Genomic DNA, 27,311 nt, shown 5'->3' on the forward strand with positions numbered 1-27,311 from the left:
GGACACACACAAACTAATACACATTGCTTTAAAGTGTATCACATCATGAAGCACGAAGAGTTGAAAGAAATAAGTGGAGGGAAGCAAGATATACTTTTAATTTATAGTGATCACAACCCTGCTGGATGAGCTTTGTGTGGTCAGGTTTTCTTTAAGTAATTTAAGAACCTGCTTAATATATATTAATAATCAACTCTAGCCTTTACAAGAATCTTATTTAACTCAAATATTTTGCCAAAGCCTACTTAGTACTCAGTCTGAAGCTGTATATTTTATGGAAGTGCTGTGCAGTAGGGGAACCAGAGCTCACTAAAATCAAAGGTGGGACAAAGAGTGTGTTTGTGTAGGATGCTGTGAAATTCTGATACATCAAGACTGAAAAAAAAAGTATACCAGTTCAATCATGCAAAGAGCAAATCTCAGTTAGATGCAATTTTCACAGCACTTTATAAGTATGCTGTCACCTTCCTAAAATAATGGCCTATGTCATTTTTTGGCAGTTTTTTCCTTTTGCCTAAAGTATCATATTTTCAATATTCTGATCAGTTTTTCGTGTTTTCTGAAAAGTTTGAAAAAAAAATGACAGGCCATTATTTTAAAAGGGTGTCAGTGTGTATCTTTACAGACATGTTTTCTCTTCTTCTGCAGTAACTGTTACAACAGTAATCCCTGCTGCTGTTCTGGCTCGTAATCGACTTTGTGTATCATCAGGAATGCATTTTGAATACACACGGTTTTCTTTTTTTAAGTCTAGTTTTTAATCAATGAACTAAAACATTTTTTTTTTTTTTTAAATTTAAATAACTGAAAAACAAGATTTCAGGTTTCATATGTATGGAAGCTTGTTTTTGCCACTGGGAAAAAAAAAAATTGATGTTTGTAAGTCAGAATTTTGGTTTAGTATCTCAAAATTTCGACTTACTCTGAAGTAACAAAATTTTGAGTTAGTGAGTTGAAATTTTTTAAATATCTAACCTGAAATTTTAGAGATACCTCAAAATGTTGACTTGCACTATATTGCCAAAAGTATTTGCTTGTCTGCCTTCACACGCATATGAACTTTTGCAGCTATAACAGCTTCAGCTTTTCTGGGAAGGCTTTCCACAAGGTGTAGGAGTGTTTATGGGAATTTTTGACCATTCTTCCAGAAGCACATTTGTGAGATCATGTCGGATGAGAAGGCTTGGCTCACAATCTCTCCTGAAATTCATCCCAAAGGTTTTTCTGTCAGGTTGAGGTCAGGACTGTGCAGGCCACTCAAGTTCTTCCACACCAAACTCACTCATCAATGTCTTCATGGACCTGCTTTGTGCACTGGTGTGCAGTCATGTTGGAACAGGAAGGGGCCATTCCCAAACTGTTCCCACAAATTTGGGAGCATGAAATTGTCCAAAATGTCTGCTAACCTGAAGGCCACATGAAGTTGGAGGTCTTGTAGCAATTGACTCTCCAGAAAGTTGGTGACCTCTGTGCGCTATGCCCCTCAGCATCCACTGACCCCCACTCTTGTGGCTGAGTTACTGTTCCCACTCGCTTCCACTTTGTTCAAATACCACCAACAGTTGATTGTAGAATATTTAGCAGTGAGGACATTTCACAACTGGACTTGTTGCACAGGTGGCATCCTATCACTGTACCCTGCTGGAATTCACTGAGCTCCTGAGAGCGACGCATTCTTTCATAAATGTTTGTAGAAGCAGCCTACATACTTGGATTTATACACCTGTGGCCATGGAAGTTACTGGAACACCTGAATTCAATGATTTGGATGGGTGAGTGAATACTTTTGGCAGAAAAGTACCTGTGCCAGGCATTTTTTGTTTCTTTTATTTTTTTCCCAGTGGTGGAAACAAGCTTTCATACTTGTGAGACCATGCATGTTAATTTTTATAATCTAGGGCCAATCAAAACATGGGACATTTTCATACTTTAATATGTGTGATGGGAAAACCAGGATTAAAAACACAGAGGGACACCTTGACAACATACAGTGCAGGGAAACACAAATCTTGATTGTTTTCAGTGAGGTTTTACAGGAAAAAACATCTCATCTGCCTGCTCATGCATTGGTCAGTACTACTTTGAGAGGTTCGTGTATGTTGTAAAACAGGGAAATAAAGCTCTAACTTATGAGTTCTCTGTAGGTTCATTCACTCCATGTTTACCCTGTTGACACTGGGCTGTGCATGAATCCAATCATCGCATTTCGCGCCATTCCTGACAAACAAGGCGGAAGTTCGCGCAGTCAGGTGATACAAAATCGCCCGCAATTTTCGCGCCACCGTAAAAACCCGCCTCTCGTCGCTGGAAGAAGTGACACCATTGGCTGCTGGAGACGTCAGACTCGCGCCACTTCTTGTACCGAGACAGGGGAGAAGCGCTGGCTGCGAGTGAATGAGTCTCCGGTGTTTGTAAAAATTATAAAAAGGCTAAGCTTTGAATTTGAACTGCGTCCCATCTCACGTTTTTGGAAGCAAGTAATCTCACCTGAAGTTCAACGCCTGCAGTCATGGCTCGCAAGGATTACGCGGCAGAGAAAGGTAATGTTTCATCTTTAACGTCAGGGCAGCAACAGGTTGGCCCGTATTAGTTAACTTTTTTACAAAGTGACTTCTCTAAAACCCCACGCAGAAACTTGATGAACGTTTATTACGGCGTGTACTCACTATGAAGTCGGATATAATATAAAATCTGACTTAAATGTCATAACAACGTTGCCGCCTCATTTCCGTCCTAACTGAACTTTAATTGAACAACGATGATAGAAATAATAAGAGTGCATGCACGTGGTGTCAAGAAACTCACGACAGATAGGAGCAGTGTTAAATGTGAAGTTGCACAAACTTGTGTGAACGTTGGCTGCCCTCTTGGTAACGAGTGCAGCATTGTGTGCGAGAGGCTGCTGGCTTCACTGTGACCCGGATGGATCCTTAAACAAAGGAGCAGGCGCCACTGTGCAGCAGCAAGCACATGTCCCGAAACGACCATACGAGCCGCTCAGCAAAAGATAATCATTAATGTCGGGAATGTATTCATGTTTAATGTGTAACATTTAAAGTAAACGATAAAGCACCAGTTGAAAAGTTGCTCATCTTTTCACATACAATTTTATGAAGGCAAATCTAACGCTAGCTGTCGTTTTGTCAAAAGCGACCGCAGCCTGATAAAATTGGCACACAATAGCAGCAAGTTAACCCCTACCTTGCTTTTAAATATAGACTGTATAATGTCCACTTTTAGAGCTCAGTTCAGGCGTTTAAGCGTCCTGAAATCAGGTAACTTGGAACTGCTAGCGATCAGGCTAGCGCCCCGTAGCCGCTGTCAGTTAACCTGTTAATATGCGATTTATGCACGTATGTGCCGAGGGTTTAAATAATAAAGCTTAAGTCACCAAATAATTTTTACTTGGGTAAACAAACTTTATTTCTGTTGCACAAACGTCTAAAGAAGCGGGGTAAACGTCGGATAATTTCCACAATAGTTGGTTTAAATTTGCAGCGGTTCTTGAGCCACTTAAACGTCAAAGTAATCTAAACTTTACAAGAACCCGCGTCACCTTTCAATCCCACAATCTAACCGAGCGTCTAACGCCTGAAGTTTGCGGTTAATCAGCCGTCGAAAGCATTAAGTAAGCAACTTCTCATCGCTAAGAGATGAACAACTGGAAGCTCGCAGTGGTGGGGCCGCCTGTGCTTGTGTTCAGTACACCCTGGCTAACCTAGGCTAACGTTAGAAGATGGCTGGCTGTGGTTTGAAAACAACAGCCGGGACTGTTTTTAAGAGCGGAGGGATCGCGGAGGGATACCGTGAGTGACGGGGCACAAAAGCCATGTGCTGCTTTGTTTACAATAACATCCTCGAAGACAGAAATAAAAAAGCAGAGCTGCTGATTTGCTGCTACCGCGTCAAAGTAAGTGGAGTATTTTATGTATCACGGCCAAGATTAGTTTCGTTCTTCGCAGCGCGTAATTAAATATTGTTAGTTGTTGTGGCTCTCTTTCGAGAAGTGGGGGGATATTTTCCCAAAAAAAAAAAATGGACACTGAACTGAACGCGCCTGTTGTTGTATTTACATTATTGCCCAGGAGCTATCTGCTGCGTAGCGCTAGTTATTTCCTTCCAAAACTATCGTAGTGGGTACACTGGAGCGGAATTAGCTTCATGTAACACATCAGCGGCAGTTTGTGCTTTACTGTAAGGGAGTAGTGACTCATCGAGATTACAGGATGCCATGTTACTCAACAAAGGGGGTCGTCGCAGGACAACAAATTAGCTCCCAGTGTGTAGGCCCACTGCTGGTAGTGTTAATCAACAATTTAAACAGCTTTTAAACTCAGAAAATAGCTTTACTATCTAAATAAATATAAGGGGAACTTCAGTAAACAGAATTTTCTTTGTGTGTGTGTGTGGCTAACAAACAATCTCCACCTAGTGTTTGCTGCATGTGGCGTGTCTTTTTTTTTTTTTTTTTTTCTTGTTGTGAAATAGTGCTGAAGGTGTTTTTTTTGGTTGTTTTGCAGACAAATGCAAAAGGTTTCTGCAGGAGTTTTATACAGAGGATGACAATGGGAAGAAGGTGTTCAAGTATGGAGCCCAACTTGTAAGTATAATAAAGAAATAATGAACATAGGCTTAGTTTTCCGAGTTTGTGGTTGGTGGTAGATTTTCATTGATTATTGCACTAAAAGGGAGTTAAAATGTGGTGTGCTAATAAGCACTGATGCTTCACTGGTCATTACAGCGAATAAAGCATTTTGGTGGGGGTCTTTAGCTACACTATGTTCACTTGGATGTAATTTGTATTCTTTTCCAGCAGAAATTTATACCTGATTGCATGTATAATTGAAATTCAAATATTAATTAAATTTCAGCTTATAGTAGTTTTTTAAAAATGGAACAATTTTGGGTGGCTTGCATAAAAAATGTGAAAGTGAAAGCAAAACCAAATGGCTCTTAATAGAACCACCATATTAAAGATGTAAAAGGCCTTCACCTATTTACAAAATGCTACAGATTTGTAAGTGGATGCACTGCTCCTTCTGAGTCTAAGAGGGAGATAAAAGGTGTCTTTGGCATTAGTGGTAGCTGCAAATGTGGTTGTGTAATTGTTGGGTGCTCATCTAATTAATTGCCTGTGTACAGGTGGCGCTGGCCCACAGGGAGCAGGTGGCTCTCTTTGTGGATTTGGATGATGTGGCTGAAGAAGACCCCGAGCTGGTCGAGAGCGTCTGTGAGAATGCTAAACGCTACACGGGGCTGTTTGCTGATGCCGTCCACGAGCTGCTGCCAGAGTACAAAGAAAGAGATGTATGTTGCTCAGTTTAAGGTATCAAAATACATTGCTGTTGTAATTTCCCCAGAATTAATACCTCCATTAAATGTTTTTGTGTAGATTGTGGCCAAAGATTCTCTGGATGTGTACATTGAGCATAGGCTGATGATGGAACAAAGGGGTCGTGACCCTGCAGATACAAGAGACCCTCGGAATCAGTACCCACCTGAACTCATGAGGAGATTGTAAGCTGAATCAGATTCAGAGTTGAGTTTTTACTGCATGTTTTTTTTAATTTGTTCTTTGAATATCTAATTGTTGACTTCTCTTCACAGTGAGCTATACTTTAAATCTCCAAGCACCTCTAAACCCAAAGTGGTGCGTGATATTCGAGCTGACAGCATTGGCCACCTGGTTACAGTTCGGGGTATTGTGACCCGGGCTACTGAGGTCAAACCGATGATGGCCGTTGCTACATACACATGTGACCAGTGTGGTGCTGAGACCTATCAACCAGTAAGATTTAAAAAAAAAAATTTTTATCTATACATTTAGATGTTTTTACAGGCGCTATATTCATTATCATGTCCTCTCCTTTTCCTTCAGATCCAGTCTCCGTCCTTCATGCCCCTCGTCATGTGTCCTAGCCAAGAGTGTATCACCAACAAATCTGGAGGGCGCCTCTACTTGCAGACCAGAGGCTCCAAATTCATCAAGTTCCAGGAGCTGCGTATTCAGGAACACGTAAGAACCTACAAAACTTGTTTGTAACTTGTATCCTGTTATGTTAGTTTTTATTTGCTCATGAGTTTCATCTGGTATTCCACAGAGTGACCAAGTACCTGTTGGTAACATCCCAAGGAGCATGACGGTGTACGTGCGTGGTGAAAACACACGTCTTGCCCAGCCAGGAGACCACGTAGCCATCACAGGAGTCTTCCTCCCTCTGCTGCGCACAGGCTTCAGTCAGGCTGTTCAGGTATCATCTGCTTGTCTTAGTCCACATGGCTTACAACAATGACCTCCATCGTCTCCATGGAGAAACTGAAATGTGTTTTGGTTTTGCTCTTTTCAGGGTCTCCTGTCAGAAACATATCTGGAGTGTCACAGCATTACACTCATGAACAAGACCGAGGATGATGAACTCGGTAACGAGGAGCTGACTGATGAGGAGCTGCGCAGCATCACAGGTCTGCTTTTGGACATCACTACAGTGGGAACACACAAACTGACTTTTGTCACTCTTTAGCAGCTGAGGTGAATGTTTTCTGTTACAGATGAAGGATTTTATGAGAAGCTAGCTGGCTCCATAGCACCAGAGATCTATGGACATGAAGATGTAAAGAAGGCTCTGCTCCTGTTGCTGGTTGGAGGAGTGGAACAGGCTCCCAAAGGCATGAAAATCAGAGGTGAGCACAAAGGCACACTCTCTGAGCTCTTGGCAAACAATATTATAACACAGCAAAATAAATAAAATGTTTTTGAATTTCTGTTCAATCATGTTGGAGCCCAGTTTTGTAATACAGAGATTTTAATGTAATGAAAATTTTTTACATTTGTTATGATTCTGGCACAAGACATAACTGCTTTATTGCTTAAGTGCATTTCTGGGAAGATGGTTTTCCCTCATGACATGCTGTAATAACTGCAACACTATTTCTGTTTTGACTCTTCTTCCTCAAGGCAACATAAATATCTGCCTGATGGGAGATCCAGGAGTCGCAAAGTCCCAGCTGCTGTCCTACATTGACCGTCTGGCTCCTCGAAGTGAGTCGTCTTTGTTATCCCTGTCTGGTTTAATGCTTTATCTAGTAAGGTGTGTTCTCTCCATTAGGCCTTACACTGTGAAATATTAACTTCTGATGGGGTGGTGTGACCAGAGCACTTGCTGCTTTTGTTTTAATCCAACGTTTTGAATGCTAACTGCCTGTAGAGTGTTTAAATTGGAAGTCTTTCTTAGTGAAGCTTATTTTATTTGTTTGTATTCTACAAATGGGTTGAGTGCACAATTTATACTGCTACTGTTTGATCCACATCTGATTACCATTTTCTCTCATTCCCTGTCTGTTTTGCTTGTTTTCAGGCCAGTACACAACAGGCCGTGGTTCATCCGGTGTCGGTCTGACTGCAGCGGTGATGCGTGACCCCCTAACTGGTGAAATGACCCTAGAAGGAGGAGCCTTGGTTCTGGCTGACTTGGGCATCTGCTGTATTGATGAGTTTGATAAGATGGCAGATGCAGACCGAACTGCCATCCATGAAGTCATGGAACAACAGACCATCTCCATTGCTAAGGTATTATTAAGTACTGCGAGTGCTATAATTAGGGGAAATGTCTGGAAAAATCCAGTGCCTGTCAAACATCCCCACTCATGTTTTTTTTTTTTTTTTTTTTTTTTTTTTTTTTTAAAATCTCCCCTCCAGGCTGGCATCATGACCTCCCTCAATGCCCGTTGTTCTATTCTAGCAGCAGCTAACCCCGCCTACGGCCGCTACAATCCCCGGAAGAGCATTGAGCAGAACATTCAGCTGCCAGCTGCTCTGCTCTCCCGTTTCGACCTGCTCTGGCTCATCCAGGACAAACCGGATGCTGATGCTGACCTGCGTTTGGCCCAGCACATCACCTATGTCCACCAGCACTCCCGCCAGCCGCCCACTCACTTCACCCCTATTGACATGAAGCTGATGAGGTGATGATTTGCATATTTCAAAATTAATGCACTGATTATTGCTGTAGCTCAGATAATTAAAATAAATGGAGCACAGAATTTTAACAGTATTATTTCAAGCAGAGCTGCAATAGGCAATATTCCATATTAACTAATGGTAAGTGTAATTTTCCTTCAGGCGTTACATATCTCTGTGCAAGAAGCGGCAGCCTGTGGTGCCCGAGTCACTGGCTGATTACATCACTGCTGCTTATGTGGAAATGAGAAAAGAGGCTCGGGTCAGCAAAGACACCACCTTCACCTCCGCTCGTACCCTCCTCTCCATCCTGCGTCTCTCCACTGCACTGGTGAGAATTATACATCCACTCAAGTAGTCGTGGGTGGTTGGAAACCTTCAAAGGCCACTTGCACTGATTGAAATCCTACAGAAGGCTTGTAATTTTATCACATTTGTTTTCTTCAGACATGAAAAAGGGTTATTTTTTGTTTTCGCCCTCAAATTTCATAGCTGTTCATTGGTACAGAAATCTGTCCAGTGTAGGGTTTTGTTCTGCTAGTTTTGTGAAGCTTCCAATGGAATTAAATTGTCTTGATCAATAGTCTAATGTGGGATAAAGTGCTTACAGTGCAGGTAGTGATGATAATCTGGCCTACTGCAGTGTGAGCACTTGTTTCTCACGCTGGACAAAAGCTCTGATGGCCAGACCAGTATCCAGTAGCAAAACATACTAACATGAATATTAATTTGTTTTTTTGTTTTTTAAACTTGAAATGAGTGCCTTGGATCATTTCTGCCTCTGGTTGTCAAAAGTGCTGTTTGTGCAGGTAGCAGTCATCCACCTACTGCAAAACCAGCACTTCAGGTTAACAGGTAGGCAATGTGCTGCACACAGATGTCCACAAGGGGGCAAAACACAGCCACAAGCAGTGCTGATGCCACAGCTGCATGTCAGCATAATTCTGTGTTTTCAGATGACTCATTTGGTATTTTCCTCTTCATGACCACGAGGGAGCTGCTTTAATGTCTTTGCTGATCCTGGCCAGCTTTGCAGGGTGGGCAGTCAGCCTGTGTGCATAAGGACCAGCTGTGCAAACCCATGCAAAACTGACCATGGCCAGGAATGTCATCAGTATGTTCTACAAATAACACTTGACCAAATGGGTGTTAAGATTTCACTCTATAGAGAGACTAGCTGGTGTTGAGAGGCGGAGACTTGGGCAATTGCCGGGCATCCCAGAGGGCATTGCACTTGTCTCGGTCTGACAGTGCCGGCACAGCGCAGCCTAATTTGAGATGGATCTTGTAATATTGTGTCTAATATTTATTCACTCAAACTACCATCGTAACACTATCTCCACTTTTAATTTCCTCCTTCAGGCTCGACTTCGCATGATGGACACCGTCGAGAAGGAAGATGTAAATGAGGCCATGAGACTGATGGAGATGTCAAAGGATTCACTACAGGCTGACAAGTCCAGCACCACAAGGTTAGAGTTCAAACTAGAACCTCAGACTAACATGACCGGATATCATCTGATGCAGAGCTGTTTTATGAGTTTCTTGGATGACTTGAAGGAAGCTGTAAAACTTTCTGGATTTTTATGGAACTCTGTTCCCACAACAGCATGTTCACTGAACAGGGCAGGAAGAGTAGTGATGTTTACATGCCTTACTATACTTACTGTTCTCATAGGTCCATTCAGAGTTTCTAGATGTTTATAAGTTTACATGTTTCAATATTTCGGACTCCTCATCTGCAGGACCCAGCGGCCAGCCGACGTCATCTTCTCTCTGGTACGTGAGCTCGCCGCAGAGGGCCGTGGAGCCGGTGGGGTGGTTCGCATGGCTGAAGCAGAGCAGCGTTGCGTCTCTCGTGGCTTCACACCCGCCCAGTTCCAAGAGGCCCTGGAGGAGTACGAAGAGCTGAATGTGTGGCAGGTCAACCAGGCCCGCACCCGCATCACCTTCGTCTGAGCAACCCGAGACACGCTTTCATGCACATTTTTGTCATCTGAAAACTTTGTGGGCTTTCTACAGACTTGTATTGAGGTTCGGTGTGTTGTAAGTTCAGCAGAATGAAGATTTCCTTTTTAAATGGCTATTTTTGTAAGAATTCCTGCTATTGGAAATGCAGAACTTATAAGAGTCCTGTTAACAGTATATTGCTTGTAAATATGTATGTCAGAAGTTGGTATTGTGTAGTATTTTCTGTGGTTTAGCACTTAAAGCATCCAGCTGACGTTGAGCATTTCTGTACATTTTATACTTACTGATGCAAATTATACACATAAATTAATATTGAGCCTTGTATCGTGACCGTTAAAATAAAATGATGGTTCAATCCTGTGCCTGATGCTGAGTCTTCTGTGCGTATGAAATGAGATGAAGTGCAGCAGAATTTTGTGTGAACACCTGGTTTCACAGTGAAGCCGCTGCTACTTTGAGTTGCCCACTAAACAAAGGTTTGCAACTAATAATTTTCATGTTTCAAGACACCCCTCAACTTTGGTGTAGTGACTCAAACCCAAAGATGCTCAGGTTATCACACGACTTGGATTTTCAGAAAAGGCGAAGTATATAAATGTTTCAAAACCTCTCAAACTGTTGAAGTTGCATATTGAATTATCCTAAAACCACATACTGTATGCACAGGCTTGGTAAAATTAGTAGTTGTGGCATAAATGTTGTGGTCTAAAGTCCCTCTCAAACTGAAGTGAAAGTACAAAGTGTAAGCCTGTGTCCTCTGCAAAAGGTGCAGTATTGGGTGAACGTACTCGGATTGCACTAATTGGATGTAATTAATAATTACATTTAATATAGTAAGAAGCCAAAACAATGTAAAGTATGTTTAACCATGCCGGAAAGACGTTGCAAAGCTGATAAATAGTATTTTCTTAATACCCTCTGGCCACTTAAATCATTGGCAGTTATAGTGTTGTTCACTTACTGTTTACATTGAACACTGTTATGTTTAGGGCAGTGTGGGAAAAATAACATTAAACTGACATGTTTATGGCGTGTGTGTCTAGTATGACAGACTCCAGTAAGAATGCAGTCTGAATATTGAACGTGCCACGACAAAAAAACAAAGAGGCAGCTTTTTTCCTGTTGATGGCTGTCTTCTCTTAGAAAAAGCAGGTGTTCTCTGGGTAAAAAAATAACCACCTTTAGTAACTGACAGTATATTAGAAATCTGTAAAGGCTCATTATAAATATAAGTTAAAGCCATGTGGGTTTATCTATGTTCTTTTTTTTTTTCTCTCTAAGCTTTTCTGGCAGGGATATTGTGTTAGTAGGCAGCATTTTCTCCACAGTTGCAGTTGTCCCAGCAGGTGATGCTTCACTTCCAGACTTAATGGGGAGTTTCCATTTGAAGTCTCTTAGCTTTTTATGGCTTTGGTGCAAAGGTCCTGAGGCTTTCTGTTCTTAATTGGTGCCAAAGGCCCCACATTAAAGAGCATTAAGAGGAAGGTGGAGACAAGAGTTCGGTCTCAAAGTCGGTAGAGTCCGATTGGACAGAAGATATTGTTACAGGGGGACCTACACAGAGATATGTATTTAACCCACTCAGCCCTGTTCAGACCAGTGAAGACTGCCTCCTGAGTCAGGTGAGTAAAGCATGGATGGATGTTTTCTCTTCACAATGCTGGGTCTCACAATGAGAAACAAAACTATTATTTGGATTGATAAAAATCTTTTGGACCTATAAATTCTGTATTAATCTGTGCATTTAGAGCATCTGTTTGCACAGCAGTTTCACCTGAAGACATATTGTAGGCAAAATATCCAGATGAATGTCTATATTCTATAAACAGTGTAAAACAATTTTGAACATGTGGAGCAAGATGTTACCAACATATCTTTGAATAAATTATATTTCACATCCACACATTTAACTAATAGTTATTTAGTTTGAAATATACCTTTTCCTTAAAATCGACTTTTCCTCATGATTGCAGAGGTTCAAGATGATTTCTTCATCATGTTTGGCGGGGGCACTCTTCTGTCTACTGTTTCTCCCAGGTCAGTTCAGATTCTTTAACTTCACAGCTTCACATTTAAAAAAAAACAATCAAAATCAACATCCACCAATTAATTTTCATCCTCTTTCAGGTCTGATGGAGGCCAAATCTTTGTTGAATGCCATAAAGCAGGAAGGTAACTTAAGAAAGAATAACATTTGAACCCTCATGCAGCAGTGCTTTTAACTCTTTTTGAAGGACTCATTTCATCTTTTCACAGAGATGGTCCCTGCCGGTGATCTTAGCATTGATGCAGAGAAAGCAAATAACTTTCTGACTCGCTCCAGACCGAAGCGCAATGTGGATCCCCGGTGGTACAGAGGAAACCCAGACTTCCAGGCTTACTACAAATACTACAGCAGCATTGGACACACTGAGGGGGTAAGAAACACTTCAGGCTTCCTGCTGTGACGCAATAAATAAAACCTTCATCCAAGTTTAACGTGATATTCACTGTCTGTATAGGCTCTTCAGAAGCGCTTCTCTTCATGTCACTGCAGGTGTTACTATGTTCTTTAAAAGACTTAATATTGTAACACAAAACTGGAATAACTAACCCTTGCAGACCAGCAAAGTACATTCAGATTTTAGTTGAGAAGGATGTTAAATTTTAATCTCAATCCAAGTTCCAGTTGTTAGAATTTACAACCAGTATGATTACCTCTCTGATGAGGAAGATTTTAAATCTAAACTGCCACATATTTAAAAAGATAATTTTGAGCTTCTTTAAGGTCACAGCAGGAGGTCATGATTTTGGGATTCAAATCGGTTGTGCTTTTTGGCCGCAGTCTTGCAAGTGTTCATCATAACTGAGATATTTAATGCAGAAATACGTGTAATTCTCAAGGATTTCAGATTGTTTTTACAAACTAGTTTAAAATGTTTCCTTAGGGGTGTTTTCCCTAAACCAAATAAAGGTTTTTAACAAAGGCAATCCACACAGATTGTAACTCTACCTGAAGCAGCTTTGTGATTTGCAGTATCACGCTAAATAAATACACTTTTCCCACCTCTCAGCTCTATGAGATCGACAAGCTGCGTATGCTCTACCAGCAGATGAGGTACCTGGAGCACACCTATGGTCCTGATGCGTCCTACTTCCAGAGCAAACTGGGAGTGCCTATGATCATGTGTGACCCGACCACAGATAAGAAGTGCAAAGTTGTTTCTCCTACTCCTCCTCCACTTCCCATGAAAGGGGTCCCAAGACCCACGGATGGCCCTCCTCTTCCTGCTGCTCCAGTCATTTCCCAGGCTGATGTGCTCTACCTGTGTAACCAAAAGGACCCCCTCTGCAAGCCTCACATTGTCTACATGCCCACAGGTGCTGTACCTGTGCTTTGTGACCCTCGGTACCACCCCCACTGCACCCCCCAGAAGGCCCCACCAGCTCCTGTGGCAGTGCCTCAACGACTTCCTCCTCCTCCTCCTAAGAAGTCTGGCCCACCTCCACCTCCCCCAATTTTTATCAAGAAGTCTCCCCCAGCTCCCATCCGCACCTTTAAGGGCATGGAGTATGATTGTGACCCCTACTGGGACCCCGACTGCCTGATTGACCACCCACCCAGGGCCATCAAGGGGAAGGTTGTGGTCCCCCCACCACCACCCCCTCCAGTGGAGGAGGAAGAGGAGGAACACGTGGAGGAGCCAGCACCTCCTGCACCCATTGAGAAGAAAGTAACCCACTACCCTTACCCTTACTACTATCAGCACCCTTTACCCTACAACCCCAGGGATGATCTGTATGATCCAGCCCGCTTCCAGTACCCACAGCCTGCTGATGCTGCTGACCAGCCTGCAGAGGACAGCCAGTAAAACAAAAACAGACTATGAAAACATCCAAGTTGCACAATTTCACATCTTTTAAATGTAACGTCAATGAAAGCAATATGTGTCGGTGCATTATAAGATGCGACGTAATTAAATTGATGGCTTAATGTGTAACTGTCGGTATGTGAAAAAACAGTTTCTGACAAGAATAAATTGTAACAAATCACTTTTTCATCAGTGAGCAGCATTTTGAGTTTTCTGAGAGGTGCAAGTAGACCGACAGGAAAGCTTTGCTCCTCCCATTGCCACATGGCAGGTAAAATCACTTGTAAAGTACCGCCATGCATGCTGGGAGGTCATTATGTCCTGCTGTACATTTAATAGCCAAATAAATGCTGACTCCTGTTATTTCCCTTACACTCTGGAGCAATAAGTCGCCCTGCAGTATTTTTTCCTGTCTGTCTGTCCAAAACCTCTAAGGGCAATCAAACAGCAGGAACCCAACTTCAGAAAGGGCTCTAACTACAAACACTCTCAGCTACTGCCAATAAACCTCCAGCTAGGCAAGCCCCACGTAGCACACACATTCACGTGCTCATTTAAAAGTGCAGATCGGACATTCTTGTGTGCTCCGTTAACGTTACAGTCAAAGTCTCATAAAAAGAAAAGAAGAAAAAAAAAAAATCAGCAGATCATTTATTACATACAGGAACATGAAACAATAAAACAAACTGGGTAAAATAATAGAATGTTCATGTACAGTGGACACACCGCTGTGCAGACCCACCAAAGAGCTGAGTGACTTTGTACATAGCTTTTAATGATCGGTGCTTTTAGATACACTTGTGGTTGGAAATTTTAGACCGCTCTGAAAAGCTACGGTTGGCTTAAGAATAGCTTTTTAGCTAATCAAAGTACAAACAGACAAAAAAAAAAAAAAAAAAAAAGAACAGAGAAAAATAAACTGCGGTGCTCGTTTGTTTCTCTGCTTCGCTCAAAAGAAGAGTCCTCTCATCCTCCGGCCGATCCCCTGTCTGTCGTACAGGACGTTGAATTTGTTGATGAACTGGTTCATACTGTTGCAAGTCTTGGTGATAGTGCCTAAGTAAGCCATGAGGCCGACGTCATTACATTGCTGCGGGGTAAACAGGAACACTGTGTCAGAGAGGCCTCACTTTAACAGCACTAGAACACAGTAACATTGTCAGAACATGAGAGCACTTCACCTTAAATCAGGGTTTTTCCTGCATGGAGAACTTTTTTGGCCAAATGTGCACTTTATCCTATCTTATCTTTATTTACCAGAGTTTAGCACATATTTCTGTTTAATAAACGGCACCAAATTATGTCAAAACTTTACCGTGGACAGATTGTGCTTACTGTTATCCACTAAAGGACCACTCTGAGCCAGGATAAACCCTGTTTAATTATCCAAAATGTGTCTTAAAGACGTCAAACAGAAATGCCGATCTCACCTGCGAACACCTGCGTATCTAAACTCTGATAAATCTTATTCTTTTGTGGTTTGGAGCTTTGTTTGTGGGATTATATTTGTCTCAGTTTATGGATCCAGTACTTTGCTGTGAAAGTTTTATGTAACATGGGTAAAAAAGTAAACACACACAGAGAGACTGCAGTACACTGTGGAAAAGTGACTAAACAACCACCAGCTGGTACTGGAAAAAAATTAATTCCCTTGCTAAATGAATTTCTTGTATGCTGGCAGCTTGAAAAATCCAACATAAATAAAACTTGTTTGGCTGAATTCTGTAAGCCACAGCCTCTAAACTCTGTCCACTGAAACACTGTAGGTCCATCTTTATAATCACCTGTGAACACATCACATTTTAATACACTGATCCCTGAGTCTTCTCTGTGTGTCTCCCTGCCTGTGCACTGTCACTATTTATTATTTCTTTTCTCATTTTTCCAGGGATTTTCCAAAGATGCCAGGCTTGTTCTTTGCTGACACTTCACTGGAAACACTAGCATAGATTAAGGGTACGACATTTTTGTGTGGGAGTGTGTGAAGGAGCAACAAAGTTTACTTACATCATAGAAATCGGTTTTGAATTTTATGGTGCTGAGAACGGGCAGTCTGTGGCACAGGGCGTTTGCTTCTCGAAGGATCTCGTGGTTAAATGGCACCTCTCCTGTGAGACATAAACAGAGCGTGCAAAAAAAAGATGGCAAGTTAATTTAATGCTGTCAAGAAACTGTCAAACAGAAGCTTGTAATTACAGAGGCATGTTTGAGAGGCCTCCTTTAACGGTTTTTAGAAAAATGAAGGAGAGGAAACGTCTCATTTAGAAACATCTGCTTTCCTGATTTATTTTCACATTCTTCGCTCTCACTCCATCATTAAATGACCCTCTCACCTGCTTCCACGGCTTTGACGTACTCTAGAATGATCTTCACTCGGCTGTGGAGCATCTTTATCGCACTGTGCTGTGCTATAAGGTGTTCAGCAACTAACACAGAAGAAAGACACAAAACATCACAGTTAAACCCTGATTCATTTTGATGGTGACCGATGCAATGCAGGTCACAGGATGACTTGCTATGCCTCAACTAAAGACATTTTAATAATTCTTTCCTTATTAGTCTTATTAGTCTTCCTTAGTCTAGCTTTACATTGTTATATACTATAAATCTGTCCCCCAGGGTGAGGTTGTCAAAGCAGAGTTCTACTGTAATGTCCCGATGGGCCTGAGGGAGAAAATTCAGCTGAAACCATCTGAACTGTGGTGCCTGCCACCATAAATGTGGCAGCACAGTGAGCAGATTCACCTCTTTTTGACTTTGCCCACTTCCCAAAAATTAAAATCAAGGTGAAAGAACTGGATTTTAACACTCGAGAAGCTCCAGTATGTGTCGCAGAGGCACAAAAGAAGACAGAACAGGACTTTTACTGAGAGAGCTAAAAATATGAGCTCTATTAAAAATGGTCCAGAGGTGCATGAGAAGATGATCTTAAACTAGAGACTGGCCAAATGAAATCATACAAGTTTTTTTTATTTTATTTTATAGGGCTGTTATCAGAATTGATTACGCTGATCAACTCTTATTATAAATGCTCTTCAAAAACAAATCATTTGTATGCTGTAGTTTTTGTAAGAAGCCTGTCTTTAATTTCTTCTAACCTAACTTCACTCTACAATTATCTTACTAGTACAAGCTAGAAAAGCCATTTCTTTCATAATTCATGATAAGCTGGAGATAGGGTAAAGGCTGATTTACCATCTTTTATGGCTTACTGTAAAATAAACAATGCTTAATTAGAAACAGTTTATGACTATTATTGGTGTGCAGCTGTCAAGATAGTGGCACGTGTACACATAATTCTTCGGGTAAGGCCATTAGCAACAGCCTGTCTTGCCTGTTGAGTTTTCTCCAGTGCCGGTGGCTGTCATACGCGCTACATGGTCAACACCAATTCTCTCCGCTTCCTCTGTGGCCAGAGTGTACGTCAGCTCAGCAAATAACATGGTGGCCTGAAAAAAGGAAAAAAAAACAAAAAACTGAACTGAATTATTTGTGTTAAATCAGGTTATCTCTGAACTACATAACAGTGGAAGGACACACTACCTCGCCATTGATGATGTCAATCACAGATTCATAAACGCTAACAGGAAGCTGCGGGACAAAAGAAGACTACAATTAAAGCAGATGTGTTTGTATTCCTCCCTGTACTGCTGTCGTTATTCTAATAAAACTGTAGATAAACTCACGTCGGTGTGTTTGGTCATTGGGTTGAGCTTGAGGAAAAGAGGGCTCTCAATGATCTCACACACCTGCCAGAAATAAGAGCAAGAAAATGTACACAATTTGAAATATCAGGTATCAACTATTTGTGTGCAGATTCTACAACAGAAAAAAAGCATGCCATTTATATAATTGGAGCCACTGTGTAAAAAAAAATACATTAAAAAAAAATTAAAACAGGAGCAAAAAAATGGATAAAATTCACGTTTCTGACCAGGAATAGTTGACAAAATATGTTAGAATCAATGCTATATTAAAGTTACTGATCTGTTACTACTGTTATATTTTTGGAGCTTGTATATCAAGAAATTTTCATACATTAACTCCATACAATGTTTGGAGAATTACTGTTTAATATTGCTCTTTGACACGAGGAACTGAAGATGAAATTCAGACTTGTTCTGAGTTCTGAGGTCGGGGAACTGCCTATATACAACATGCAGGAGGCAGGACAAAGAATCACTCACTAGCTGTGAATTATTCAGAATGTTACCTGTACTATTCTCACATCAGTGCAAAACAGCACAATTGGGCATCACAAAATTTCTACTGGGAGCTCGCAGGTTAAAGACTGTGTCCAGTCGTACCGTGTCCATCACTAGCCTTCTCCCATGCACCTCTGTCATGTTCAGGGCCACAGCACATGAATCAAAACAGCAGCATCCTACCACCTGTCAGTGGACCTACCTGCTTGTGAATGTGTATATCCGACTGGTCTGGAGGACCACCTGTGGTGTACCAGCCCAAGAACTCCATGTCTTTGAAGACCTGTTTGACTAATAGAACAGAAAACAATTTTTAAAAAATTATCTGACTTGATTTACTAATAATAAATAAATCTGAGGGGGAGACCACAGTCATCCACCAAGAACAATGACCGAACTCATAGTTTCATCAAACTCTTCCGCTGCTCATGCTCTGCTTTTACCAAGGTTATTAAAGTGAACTAAAACTAACTAAAACAATATTATTAACTTATAACACTTACTAAAATTAAATAAAAATATAGATGAAATGTCCCTGATTCAGTCTTTGTCGGTTGAGTAAAAACCTGCCTGATGAGGCTTTGCTGCAAATCTTTACTGAGACTCAGGATATCTACAAGACTGTTGGTCAACTGCCTTTGCAAAGAGCTGTGTATTAATTGAAATACCTGTTCTGATTTTCTGGAAACTTACATAAACTGAACTGACTTGAAAAAACAAAAACTCAAAACGAAATAAAAATAAAAAAATAATTAGAAAATGTAGAACTATGAAAAGAGTTTTTTTTTTAGGTAATTTTGAGCTCTGAGGACTTGTGAGTAATCAGAAATAATTTACCTAGGAATGACTCAACCACTGGACCCGATGCTGCCATCTCTTGGTCAAATATTAGAAACCTCCCATCACGTTTTACTCATTGCACAGCCAGAAATATTAACAATGTATCGGTACTCTTTGGCAACTAAAATGTAGCACTCTCAGACTCAAAGACTACCGATTATCATTCTCACCTTCAAGACTTATCAGCTGCATTGTTTATTCATTACTTTGTACTTTGTATGAGAAACTCAGAACACAGAAACAAAACATCTCATATTAATAAAGCAAGCAAGGACAAAACTAAAGTCTACAAAAACAAATCAGGACAAGCTGCTCTGTGAACTAATCTCATGGATGATGTTTATGTTTATACCAGTATTGCTAATTTTTGGACCTTCCTGCAGACCAGAACTCTAGCTGCCAGGACTTTCAGGTCAGAGGGTGGCAACATTTCAAACAACTGAGTCACTAAAGAAGATAGACACACAAATAGGTGCATTCTTATCCTTGACACTTGAACAAAGCTTACACTGTTCCTCCTTGGTGTAGTAGTACTCCTTGTCAATGTGCACTTTGTCATCTATGGTGTGAGACAGCAGCTCAAAGGAGTTCATCACCTCTATGTTTCTACCTTCCTGTTTCCCAATCAGAGCTCCAATCACTGAGCAGAGAGAAAAAAACACAACAGCACAAGCTTATCTCTGACATTTTTATTGGAATAACACTCAATATGTAAATATGAAACGGGGTATGGTGTTGTTTTGTTGTACATACCCTGCAGTGGTTTGCCCTCCTGCGAGCGGATGCGTATCCAGTGGTCAGATATGTTGAGGATAACCAGAGGGTGTAAGGCCACAGAAACACTCCCAGTGACCCCTGAGGCCATGACACTGGGGCTGGCTACAGTCACACACAGACACAAACAAGATGGGCATTAGCAATTTGGTAACTACAATCTACAAAAGTCAAAGGATACATTAATTGGAAGCACTTTAGCAAATCCAAACAATTACTGAAAAACCAGAGAAAAGCAAGAGCAATACTAGCCCATCATATGAAAACTTCCTTGCTGGAAAGTTAGTAATTCAGTATACATCCTAACCACACTGCATGTATATATGAAACAAAATAAAATCAGCACATACAGCAATAGCTGATTTGTTCCACTATCTAAAACAATCCAGTATGTGCCAGTATGCACAAAGGATGCACATATAACATATAAGTAATACATGAAGGACAAAATAATAAGACATAACTCTATAGGTAAATATTTCCACACAGATTTGAGTTGCTGACGTGAATTTATTATAAATCTTTGAGACACAAAGTAATAATCTGTCACTTAGCTTCAGAGCCAATAAACAGTGCATAAATTGTTTTCTTTACATTCAAAATAAGTGACTGGATTTTTTTCCTTTCAGCATTACTCATCTTGGCACAACAGATGATTCCCAAGATCTTTATCAAAAAGCAGTCTGAGTATATGTAATCATAAAAATAAACAAGTTACACAGATTCCTAATTGGACACCCGAGCAGGCAGAACAATCAGTGATGTGCCCAAGGATGATATTATTTATAAAATTAATAAAACTCGACTTCCCCGAATCTGAATGATCTTCTTATATTCGCTGGGTACAGGGATTTGATGCATCTGTAACCTTTCAGCCAGGGGTAGGCCTGCATATCAGCTAATGCTGATGTTTACAGCTCTGTCACAGCATTTTAATCAAAGCACGCGTGATGGTAGAGTTTGGTTTCCATTACTGGTGCAAACTCCAGCAGGACAGCGGAGAGGACTGCCTCAAACATGCACAGTGATTAATGTACAAACAGCTTCACAGAGCTCAGTACGTTAACCTGCTTATGTCAGCAAGCAAGCTCACTCCTCACGACCTCTAACGCCACAGAGTCGTGGCTTCCGGCCACTCGCAGCACACATAAACAACATATGCGCCAACCTGCGCACAAGTTTGCGTTGATGTGGACAGAAATGATGAGATGAGGGATAAATACTTGCCTGCCCCATCCACTTCCATTCCTCCACCATTGCTGGTCGCCATCTTGTCCGGTAACCCGCGCAGGCGCAGTGGACTGTTCACTTAAAGAACGTAAGGCGGCTCTTCGCGGGGCTGTTTCCGACATGAATTTCGTCGCACATTCACGGTCATAAACCTAACGAGAGTTCACCGAAACAGAGACTGTTTGGACCGAGGTCTAATGTTGAACGTAAAGAAGCATATTTGACTTAACTACCAAGCGGCCGCTAGGTCCCACAGTCAGTAGGCCAGTGTTTCCCGGGGATTGCTGATTCGGGCGCAACCCGTGTGCGTCCGCGTATCGCTCCGTGTGTGAGGTTTGAGAGTTTTGTTTACAAAATGGATGAATTCAGAGGCTGCAATCTCGACTACTTTCCCGAAAACATTTTAATCGATGTACTGTCCTACCTGAGCATACGGGAGCTCGTCAGAGCCGGGAGGTAAGGGGATTTTAACTTTGCTGTCAGGGTTTTACTAGTTTTCGGTGTTTAAAATAAAACTCTGGTTTTCCTTTGTTGTGTCTTCTGTCATGGGTTTATTTTTTTAAAATATATGTTTTAAATTGTGTTTTGAGGGTGTGTAAGAGATGGAGACGCCTTGTTAAAGACCAAAGATTGTGGCGAAATGTCGACCTGACTTCATGGAAAGGGGTAAGGCTGTTGCTGCCTGTGTGGCTTCATAATTTCACTTTTCTTCTGCTTAATGCAGGACGATGCTGATGTTTAGTCAGCTGATATATTATTTGTGGACAATAAAACAAGTAAACCCATAAAAATAACGTCCTTTTTGGGTAAAGACAAAAGACTAGGAGATTCAGTTTGACTCAAATCTTGTGACGCTTTGGACTCGGGTTTTAACTTTTCCACTCATCAAATCAGCACTGGCTCCAGCTGTGTCATAAAATAAAAATACACCTGTCTCAAAATGGGTCCATATATACAGTTATGGTCAGAAGTTTACATACACACATCATGGGTATGAGTGTCACTGTAATTTTGGACTTCTGTTAATTAATTGCAGTTCTTTTTTGTTAAGACATTAAAGATGTACAACATACATCTTTAATGACTTTAAAAAACAAGAACTGGGTGCACAAGTTTGAATTTATTTAGGTGTTTCACTAACTCACACAGGGTCAAAAAGTATACATACAGGCTTAAGTATATATGTCCACCCCCCACTAATATTTGGTTAAATGTCTCTTAGCAAGCTGTACCTCGACCAGAGGCTTTTGATATCCACCAACAAGCTTCTGGCTTTTTGACCACTCTTCCTGGCAGAATTGGTAGAGTTCATTTAAATTGGATGGTTTCCTGGCATGGACCTGGTAGTCCACAAATTTTCAATAGGGTTTAGGTTCAGGAGCTTAATGTAAGCCTGCTTTATCCAGTTTTGATGTGTGCATGGGGTCATTGTCCTGTTGGAACACCCAGTTATATCCAAGGTGAGGCTGAAGAATTTTGAGGTTGTTCTCCAGCTTCATTATTTCATCCACTTTGATAAGATAAGATAAGATAAGATAAGATAGTGTTTATTTGTCACATGTGCAGTTAGACACAGTACAATGCACAGTGAAATGTATTTTGTACCTGCAACCATATATACACACACATATAAATAAGAAGAATAAAAATAAGTAATTCACACTATACACTATATACTATACACTATACACACTTTTACATGGAATTATAGAATATTATAATATTTACATAGTGCAATAATGGTCCAGTTAGGGCAATTTGTGCAATGTAACAGCACCAATGTCAGCAAAACAGCCCCAGAGCATGCTCATACCATCACCATACTTGACAGTTGGTACAGTGTTCTTAGGTTTGAAAGCCTCACCTTTACTCCTCCAAACATACTAATGTCACTGTAGTCAAATAGCTCAATCTTTGTCTCATATGACCAGAAAACCTTTCTCCAGAAGACATTTGGCTTGTCCATGTGGGCAGCTGCAAATTTCGGTCAAGCTTGAAGGTGTTAATTTTAGAGCAGGGTCTTCTTTCTTGGTCGGTACCAGCTCAGTCCATGGCGATGTAAAACTTGCATCTCTATGGACAGTGATGCTGGTGTTCCAGCAGTTTCCAGTTCATGGCATGCTTGAGCCTTGGTGATTCCTGGGTTGTTCCTGAAGCTCCTAACCAAATTAATTTCATTTGAGGTGAAAGGTGAGAGGAATTTGGGTCTTCTTCTAGACCTTGGCAAAGTGGTGACACATCCTAATAACTTGCACTTAAGTACAGCTGTTTGAACTAAAGATCTTGGAATCTGTAACTGTTCAGAAATTACTCCGAGAGCTTCCCAACTTATGTAAATCTGCAATTCTCCTTCTTAGATCTTTGCTGAGTTTCTTAAACTTTTCCATTGTTCTGAGTATTGAGAGCTGTCAAACAAATCCTTTTTATGGTGGCAAGGAGAAACTGCCAGTCGTAGTTAATCATGATCGTTAATGAGAAAATAACAGGCCTTGGCCTTGTTGAGTTGAAAGACATTGTAGAACCTTGACTACCGCTGACTAAAATGTTTAAGTGATTTTATGTATATATTTGAGCTGGTAGATATAATTTTGACCCTGTGTGGATTAGAGAAAATCCCAAATAAATTCAAACTTGTGCATCCAATTCTTGTTTTTTTTTTTTTTTGTTTTTTTTAAAGTCATTAAAGATGTATGTTATACAATTATTCCACCCTGGGTAAAAAAAAAGAAAACAACCTGTTTTTAAAAAAAACAAAACAAAAAAAAAAAACATTAAAATAACATGACATTCATGCCTATGATGAATGTATGTAAACTTCTGACCACAACTGTTGCTGAGTTAATAGGTCTGTGTTACATTACTCGACAGTCATTCTTATTAACACTCCACTTATATTTTCTTGTGGCAATCATGTGTTTTCTGTTGTATCTGTTTTAGTTTCTTAAAGAGTGAATAATATTTTGTATTTCTTTTTAAAAGCCCCATGTAAAGCACTTCTAAATGCATTTTGTGTGTGACATCTGCTCTACAAATAAACTACAAGCATCTTTTTATAACATGGCTTCTGTGTTTGTGCAGTTATTGACAGTTACTGTTTCTCTCTCTCAACACACACACATTCATGGACCGTCCACTGTGTGTTAGGTGACATCCCGCATCCTTTGGGTCCTGCTGCGTCAGTACCTGGGTTGCGGACTAAGGTGCCTTCGCTTGCGTGGTTTGCTGCTCTCCGCACGTGGCGGAACCTTTCTCTCTGAGTCTTGGCTCAAAGCTTTGTCCACAAAATGCCCTCGGCTGAGTAAGCTCTATCTTCTGCATGCAGACCTAAGAAGCCTACTGAGTTGCCAGATCCTACCTCCATCTTTGCAGGTGCTGGAGCTGCGTGGTTGCGAGCTGCCTCGTGGCTTCTTCACTCAGACCCTGCCTACTTCATCAGCTAGCCCCCAAGAAAGAGCAGAACCCACATCCAGTGTTGGTGTTCAACCGAAAGGAAGGGACCAGAAAGGGAAAGGGGCTAGCTCTCCTTCAGGGATTGGTATTGAGAGGTTAGTCCTTAACAATGTGCCCTCTTTCACAGACCAGCACCTGCAGAGTCTGACATCATGGGGGAGGCTCCGTCAACTGGAGCTACGTGACACCTTTCGTGTAACAGCTAACGGGCTTAGAAGCTGTGCTGCCAAAGATGGTGTCTGTGGTATAGAAGGGCTTTCCAGGCTCAAGTTTCTGGAAATAGGCATTACAGGGCGGCAGGGCTACCAGTTACAGATGGCCTCCCTTGGCTTGGGGGCAGGATGGCTTGGACTGGAGGAACTGAGTCTTGGTGGAAAGGAGGTGGGGCCAGGTTTGCTCTGCGCCAGCCGTCTGAAGGACCTGAAACGTCTGCGCCTGTGGGACTGCACACTCAGCGAGTTGCAGATAGCCCGGAGCTGCAGGATGCTCCGTGGACTCCGCCAGCTGGAGTTTGTGGACGTCAAGTTCCAGCCTCGTCAGAATCCACCAGCAGTGGAGGGGGAGGGTGAGGGTGGTGAGGTAGAAGAGCAAGACAGAGAGGAAGCTGCAGCTGCAGGTGCAGATGGCAGCAATGATGAAAACAAGACAGTGGATGTGATTGATCCTATTCTAAGTTTGCGTCGCTCACTCGCTGTCCTACTGCCATCCTGCATGCTGGTGTTTACCAACTGCTCTGTTCAGAATAATGAAGACTGAATGAAGTCTCCGGCTGCTGTATACAAGTGGCCTACATGGGATTAGAAAGAACCCTCTGTCACGTAGGCTTTTAGATAATGTTGATATGACTAGAACCAGATTCTGAATACTTGTCAAAATAAAGAAAAGTAATTTTAAAAATTAGGATCACATTTTCAATATAAAAAATATAAAAAAAAAAACAAAAAAACAGGAACATACTGTGTAATAATGGAGCAGTCTACTCCCAATGATCCATATTTTTGTTTATTCTTTTGTATTTTTTTTGCTTTTAGAATGAAATTGCAAAAAACCGAATAGCTGTACACAAAAAAACTATTCAAGTATTTTAGGGCTTTTTGAGCCATTAAATGAAAAATAATAGTAATGAAGGATTTCCTCAACATAATTCCTCATAATTACTTTTGGGGATTTCAGTAGTTAGAGGAGGATCACAATTCTCAACAGTGCAAGAGCAACAATAAATGTTTTTGTGCCCATTTATTTAGGTTTTTACAGTATATGTTCAAAATGTTACTCATCTTGATTAAAGCTTTCTTAGAAGTAAGATATATATTGTGATATAGTGTTTTCTGAAAAATCCAATTAGTAACTGTTAGGTAAAACTTCCAAACTTGACTGTCTGTTGTTGGCGAATCAAATTACTTCATCACATTGATGCAAACATCATGAAAAATGTCTTTCTCATCGGTTTGTAAGGTTACCTCAGGCTGAGGCTACAACATCATGAAAGATAGGAAAGAAAAATCTTTGATCGAAGACACAGATTATCTTGCCACGAGGGATATATCGTCATATCCTACTATACCCAGTGTCTTTGAGGTAAGTCAGTGGGAAGTCTCTCCTGGAAAAATTAGTTTTTAGTGCTTTGAAACTAACAATATAAAAGAAAATGAACAGTTACTGTTAGACTGTAAAAAGATAAGCAGGTGTAAGCTACAAAGATGCAGTGAAGCAGACTGCTGGCAATGAGCCACCTGTTTCCTGTTGCTTTACCGCTTCTCAACAACCTATACTGTCAGAGAACATATACTTTACTCCAGGTGTTTGATGCACAGGATATCGTTTTGCATATGTGATTTTTAGGAATTGTGAAAAACAGAAATGCTCGGCATGAATGTCTGTTGTCTCAATTTTAGGAAAAAACATGGAAGATCTGTGTCATTACACTGAAGTGTGTTGCATTTAAAGCAACCATTTAGTGAAGGTTAATCTTGTAAAGGACACATTGTTTTGAATAAACCTATTTTATTAAACCCAGAATTTGTGTTTGAATGCAAAAATATATCGACTGCACCGTTACAAATGTTGTTTTGACTGATCCTTTTTTTTTTTTTTTTTTAATGAAACTGCACATATCATTTCATAAAAACAGCTTCATATAGCAAAGTGGAAAACCCAGAATTGAAGTAAATTTCACACAAACAGTAATCAAAATATAAAGTTTCTGAATTGAATGTGATCATTTTTGGACTAATGTATTTCATATACAGTATGTCTTGCAGCTGGAAATTATTTTAATAACATGCTGTTGGGTAGTGTTATTTATAATGTGGTGCAATTATTAATAGTTTTATGTGCAAATAACTAAAGCTTGAACCCTTATATATTATTCAGTTCAAATTTTACAGCAGTAAAAATACCATAAATTTGGTTATTTTAGCCTGAAATTTGATAACTTTTCCTCAAGTGACCCAAAATATACAAAAACTACAATATTTAAATTTTTAGACTGTTGTACAGGTGCTACAAAGTTTTGTATATTCAGGCTCTTCCAAGTCAAATTTGAGCTCTAGCTGTGCAGATGGATTTTAGATTGACCAGTGTGGGTCAAATCAAGAAAGAAACTGTACGTTCCATGCATGTGTGTATTTTTTGTGGGACAGTGGTCTCAGAAACTGTGTTCTCACCATATTTGCTTAGGTTTCTCCAGAGACCGGCACTTTCTGGTCTTTGAAGTACACTGTATTCCCAAAAGTATTTACTCATCCATCCAAATTATTGAATTCAAGTGTTCCAATCACTTCCATGGCCACAGGTGTATCAAACCAAGCACCTAGGCATGCAGACTGCTTCTACAAACATATGTGAAAGAATGGGTCGCTCTCAGGAGCTCAGTGAATTCCAATGTGGTACAGTGATAGGATGCCACCTGTGCAACAAGTCCAGTTGTGACATTTCCTCGCTACTAAATATTCCAGTCAGCTGTTAGTGGTATTATAACAAAGTGGAAGCAATTGGGAATGACAGCAACACAGCCATGAAGTGATGGGCCAC

The 27,311-nt window shown here is 40.8% G+C and overlaps 4 protein-coding genes across 5 annotated transcripts; 3 read left to right on the forward strand and 1 right to left on the reverse strand.

Moving 5' to 3' along the window:
- Positions 1-3,829: 3,829 nt before the first annotated feature.
- mcm7 (minichromosome maintenance complex component 7) lies at positions 3,830-10,041 on the forward strand. Its single transcript, XM_030739363.1, is given in 16 exon segments — positions 3,830-3,875; positions 3,878-3,910; positions 4,521-4,600; positions 5,143-5,307; positions 5,393-5,517; positions 5,608-5,788; positions 5,879-6,016; positions 6,102-6,251; positions 6,348-6,462; positions 6,550-6,681; positions 6,956-7,039; positions 7,356-7,567; positions 7,697-7,962; positions 8,120-8,288; positions 9,320-9,429; positions 9,703-10,041. Coding segments are annotated over 16 exon segments (2,220 nt in total). The 3' UTR covers positions 9,917-10,041.
- A 1,412-nt stretch (positions 10,042-11,453) lies between these two features.
- On the forward strand, positions 11,454-13,905 carry and4 (actinodin4). The gene is made up of 5 exons (XM_030739833.1): positions 11,454-11,550; positions 11,902-11,965; positions 12,056-12,100; positions 12,185-12,345; positions 12,982-13,905. The coding sequence occupies exons 2-5, from the start codon at positions 11,911-11,913 to the stop codon at positions 13,777-13,779; spliced, it is 1,059 nt and encodes a 352-aa protein (XP_030595693.1). The 5' UTR covers positions 11,454-11,550; positions 11,902-11,910; the 3' UTR covers positions 13,780-13,905.
- A 498-nt stretch (positions 13,906-14,403) lies between these two features.
- cops6 (COP9 signalosome subunit 6) lies at positions 14,404-21,011 on the reverse strand. 2 transcript variants are annotated; one of them, XM_030739835.1, is made up of 10 exons: positions 20,826-21,011; positions 19,578-19,703; positions 19,333-19,464; positions 18,187-18,275; positions 17,466-17,528; positions 17,323-17,388; positions 17,114-17,228; positions 16,113-16,205; positions 15,787-15,887; positions 14,404-14,869 (listed from the first exon to the last, which is right to left on the reverse strand). In XM_030739835.1, the coding sequence occupies exons 1-10, from the start codon at positions 20,866-20,868 to the stop codon at positions 14,729-14,731; spliced, it is 969 nt and encodes a 322-aa protein (XP_030595695.1). In that variant the 5' UTR covers positions 20,869-21,011; the 3' UTR covers positions 14,404-14,728. The 2 variants fall into 2 exon arrangements, with proteins under 2 accessions (XP_030595695.1, XP_030595694.1); XM_030739834.1 differs by having other exon boundaries at positions 17,323-17,370; positions 20,826-20,883.
- A 57-nt stretch (positions 21,012-21,068) lies between these two features.
- LOC115787238 (uncharacterized) lies at positions 21,069-26,250 on the forward strand. Its single transcript, XM_030739832.1, has 3 exons — positions 21,069-21,284; positions 21,419-21,494; positions 23,973-26,250. Exons 1-3 carry the CDS (start codon positions 21,184-21,186, stop codon positions 25,032-25,034), a joined length of 1,239 nt encoding a protein of 412 aa, XP_030595692.1. The 5' UTR covers positions 21,069-21,183; the 3' UTR covers positions 25,035-26,250.
- The last annotated feature ends 1,061 nt before the right edge of the window (positions 26,251-27,311 follow it).

The sequence above is a fragment of the Archocentrus centrarchus genome, chromosome 10, assembly GCF_007364275.1.
Source record: "Archocentrus centrarchus isolate MPI-CPG fArcCen1 chromosome 10, fArcCen1, whole genome shotgun sequence".
NCBI lineage: Eukaryota > Metazoa > Chordata > Actinopteri > Cichliformes > Cichlidae > Archocentrus > Archocentrus centrarchus.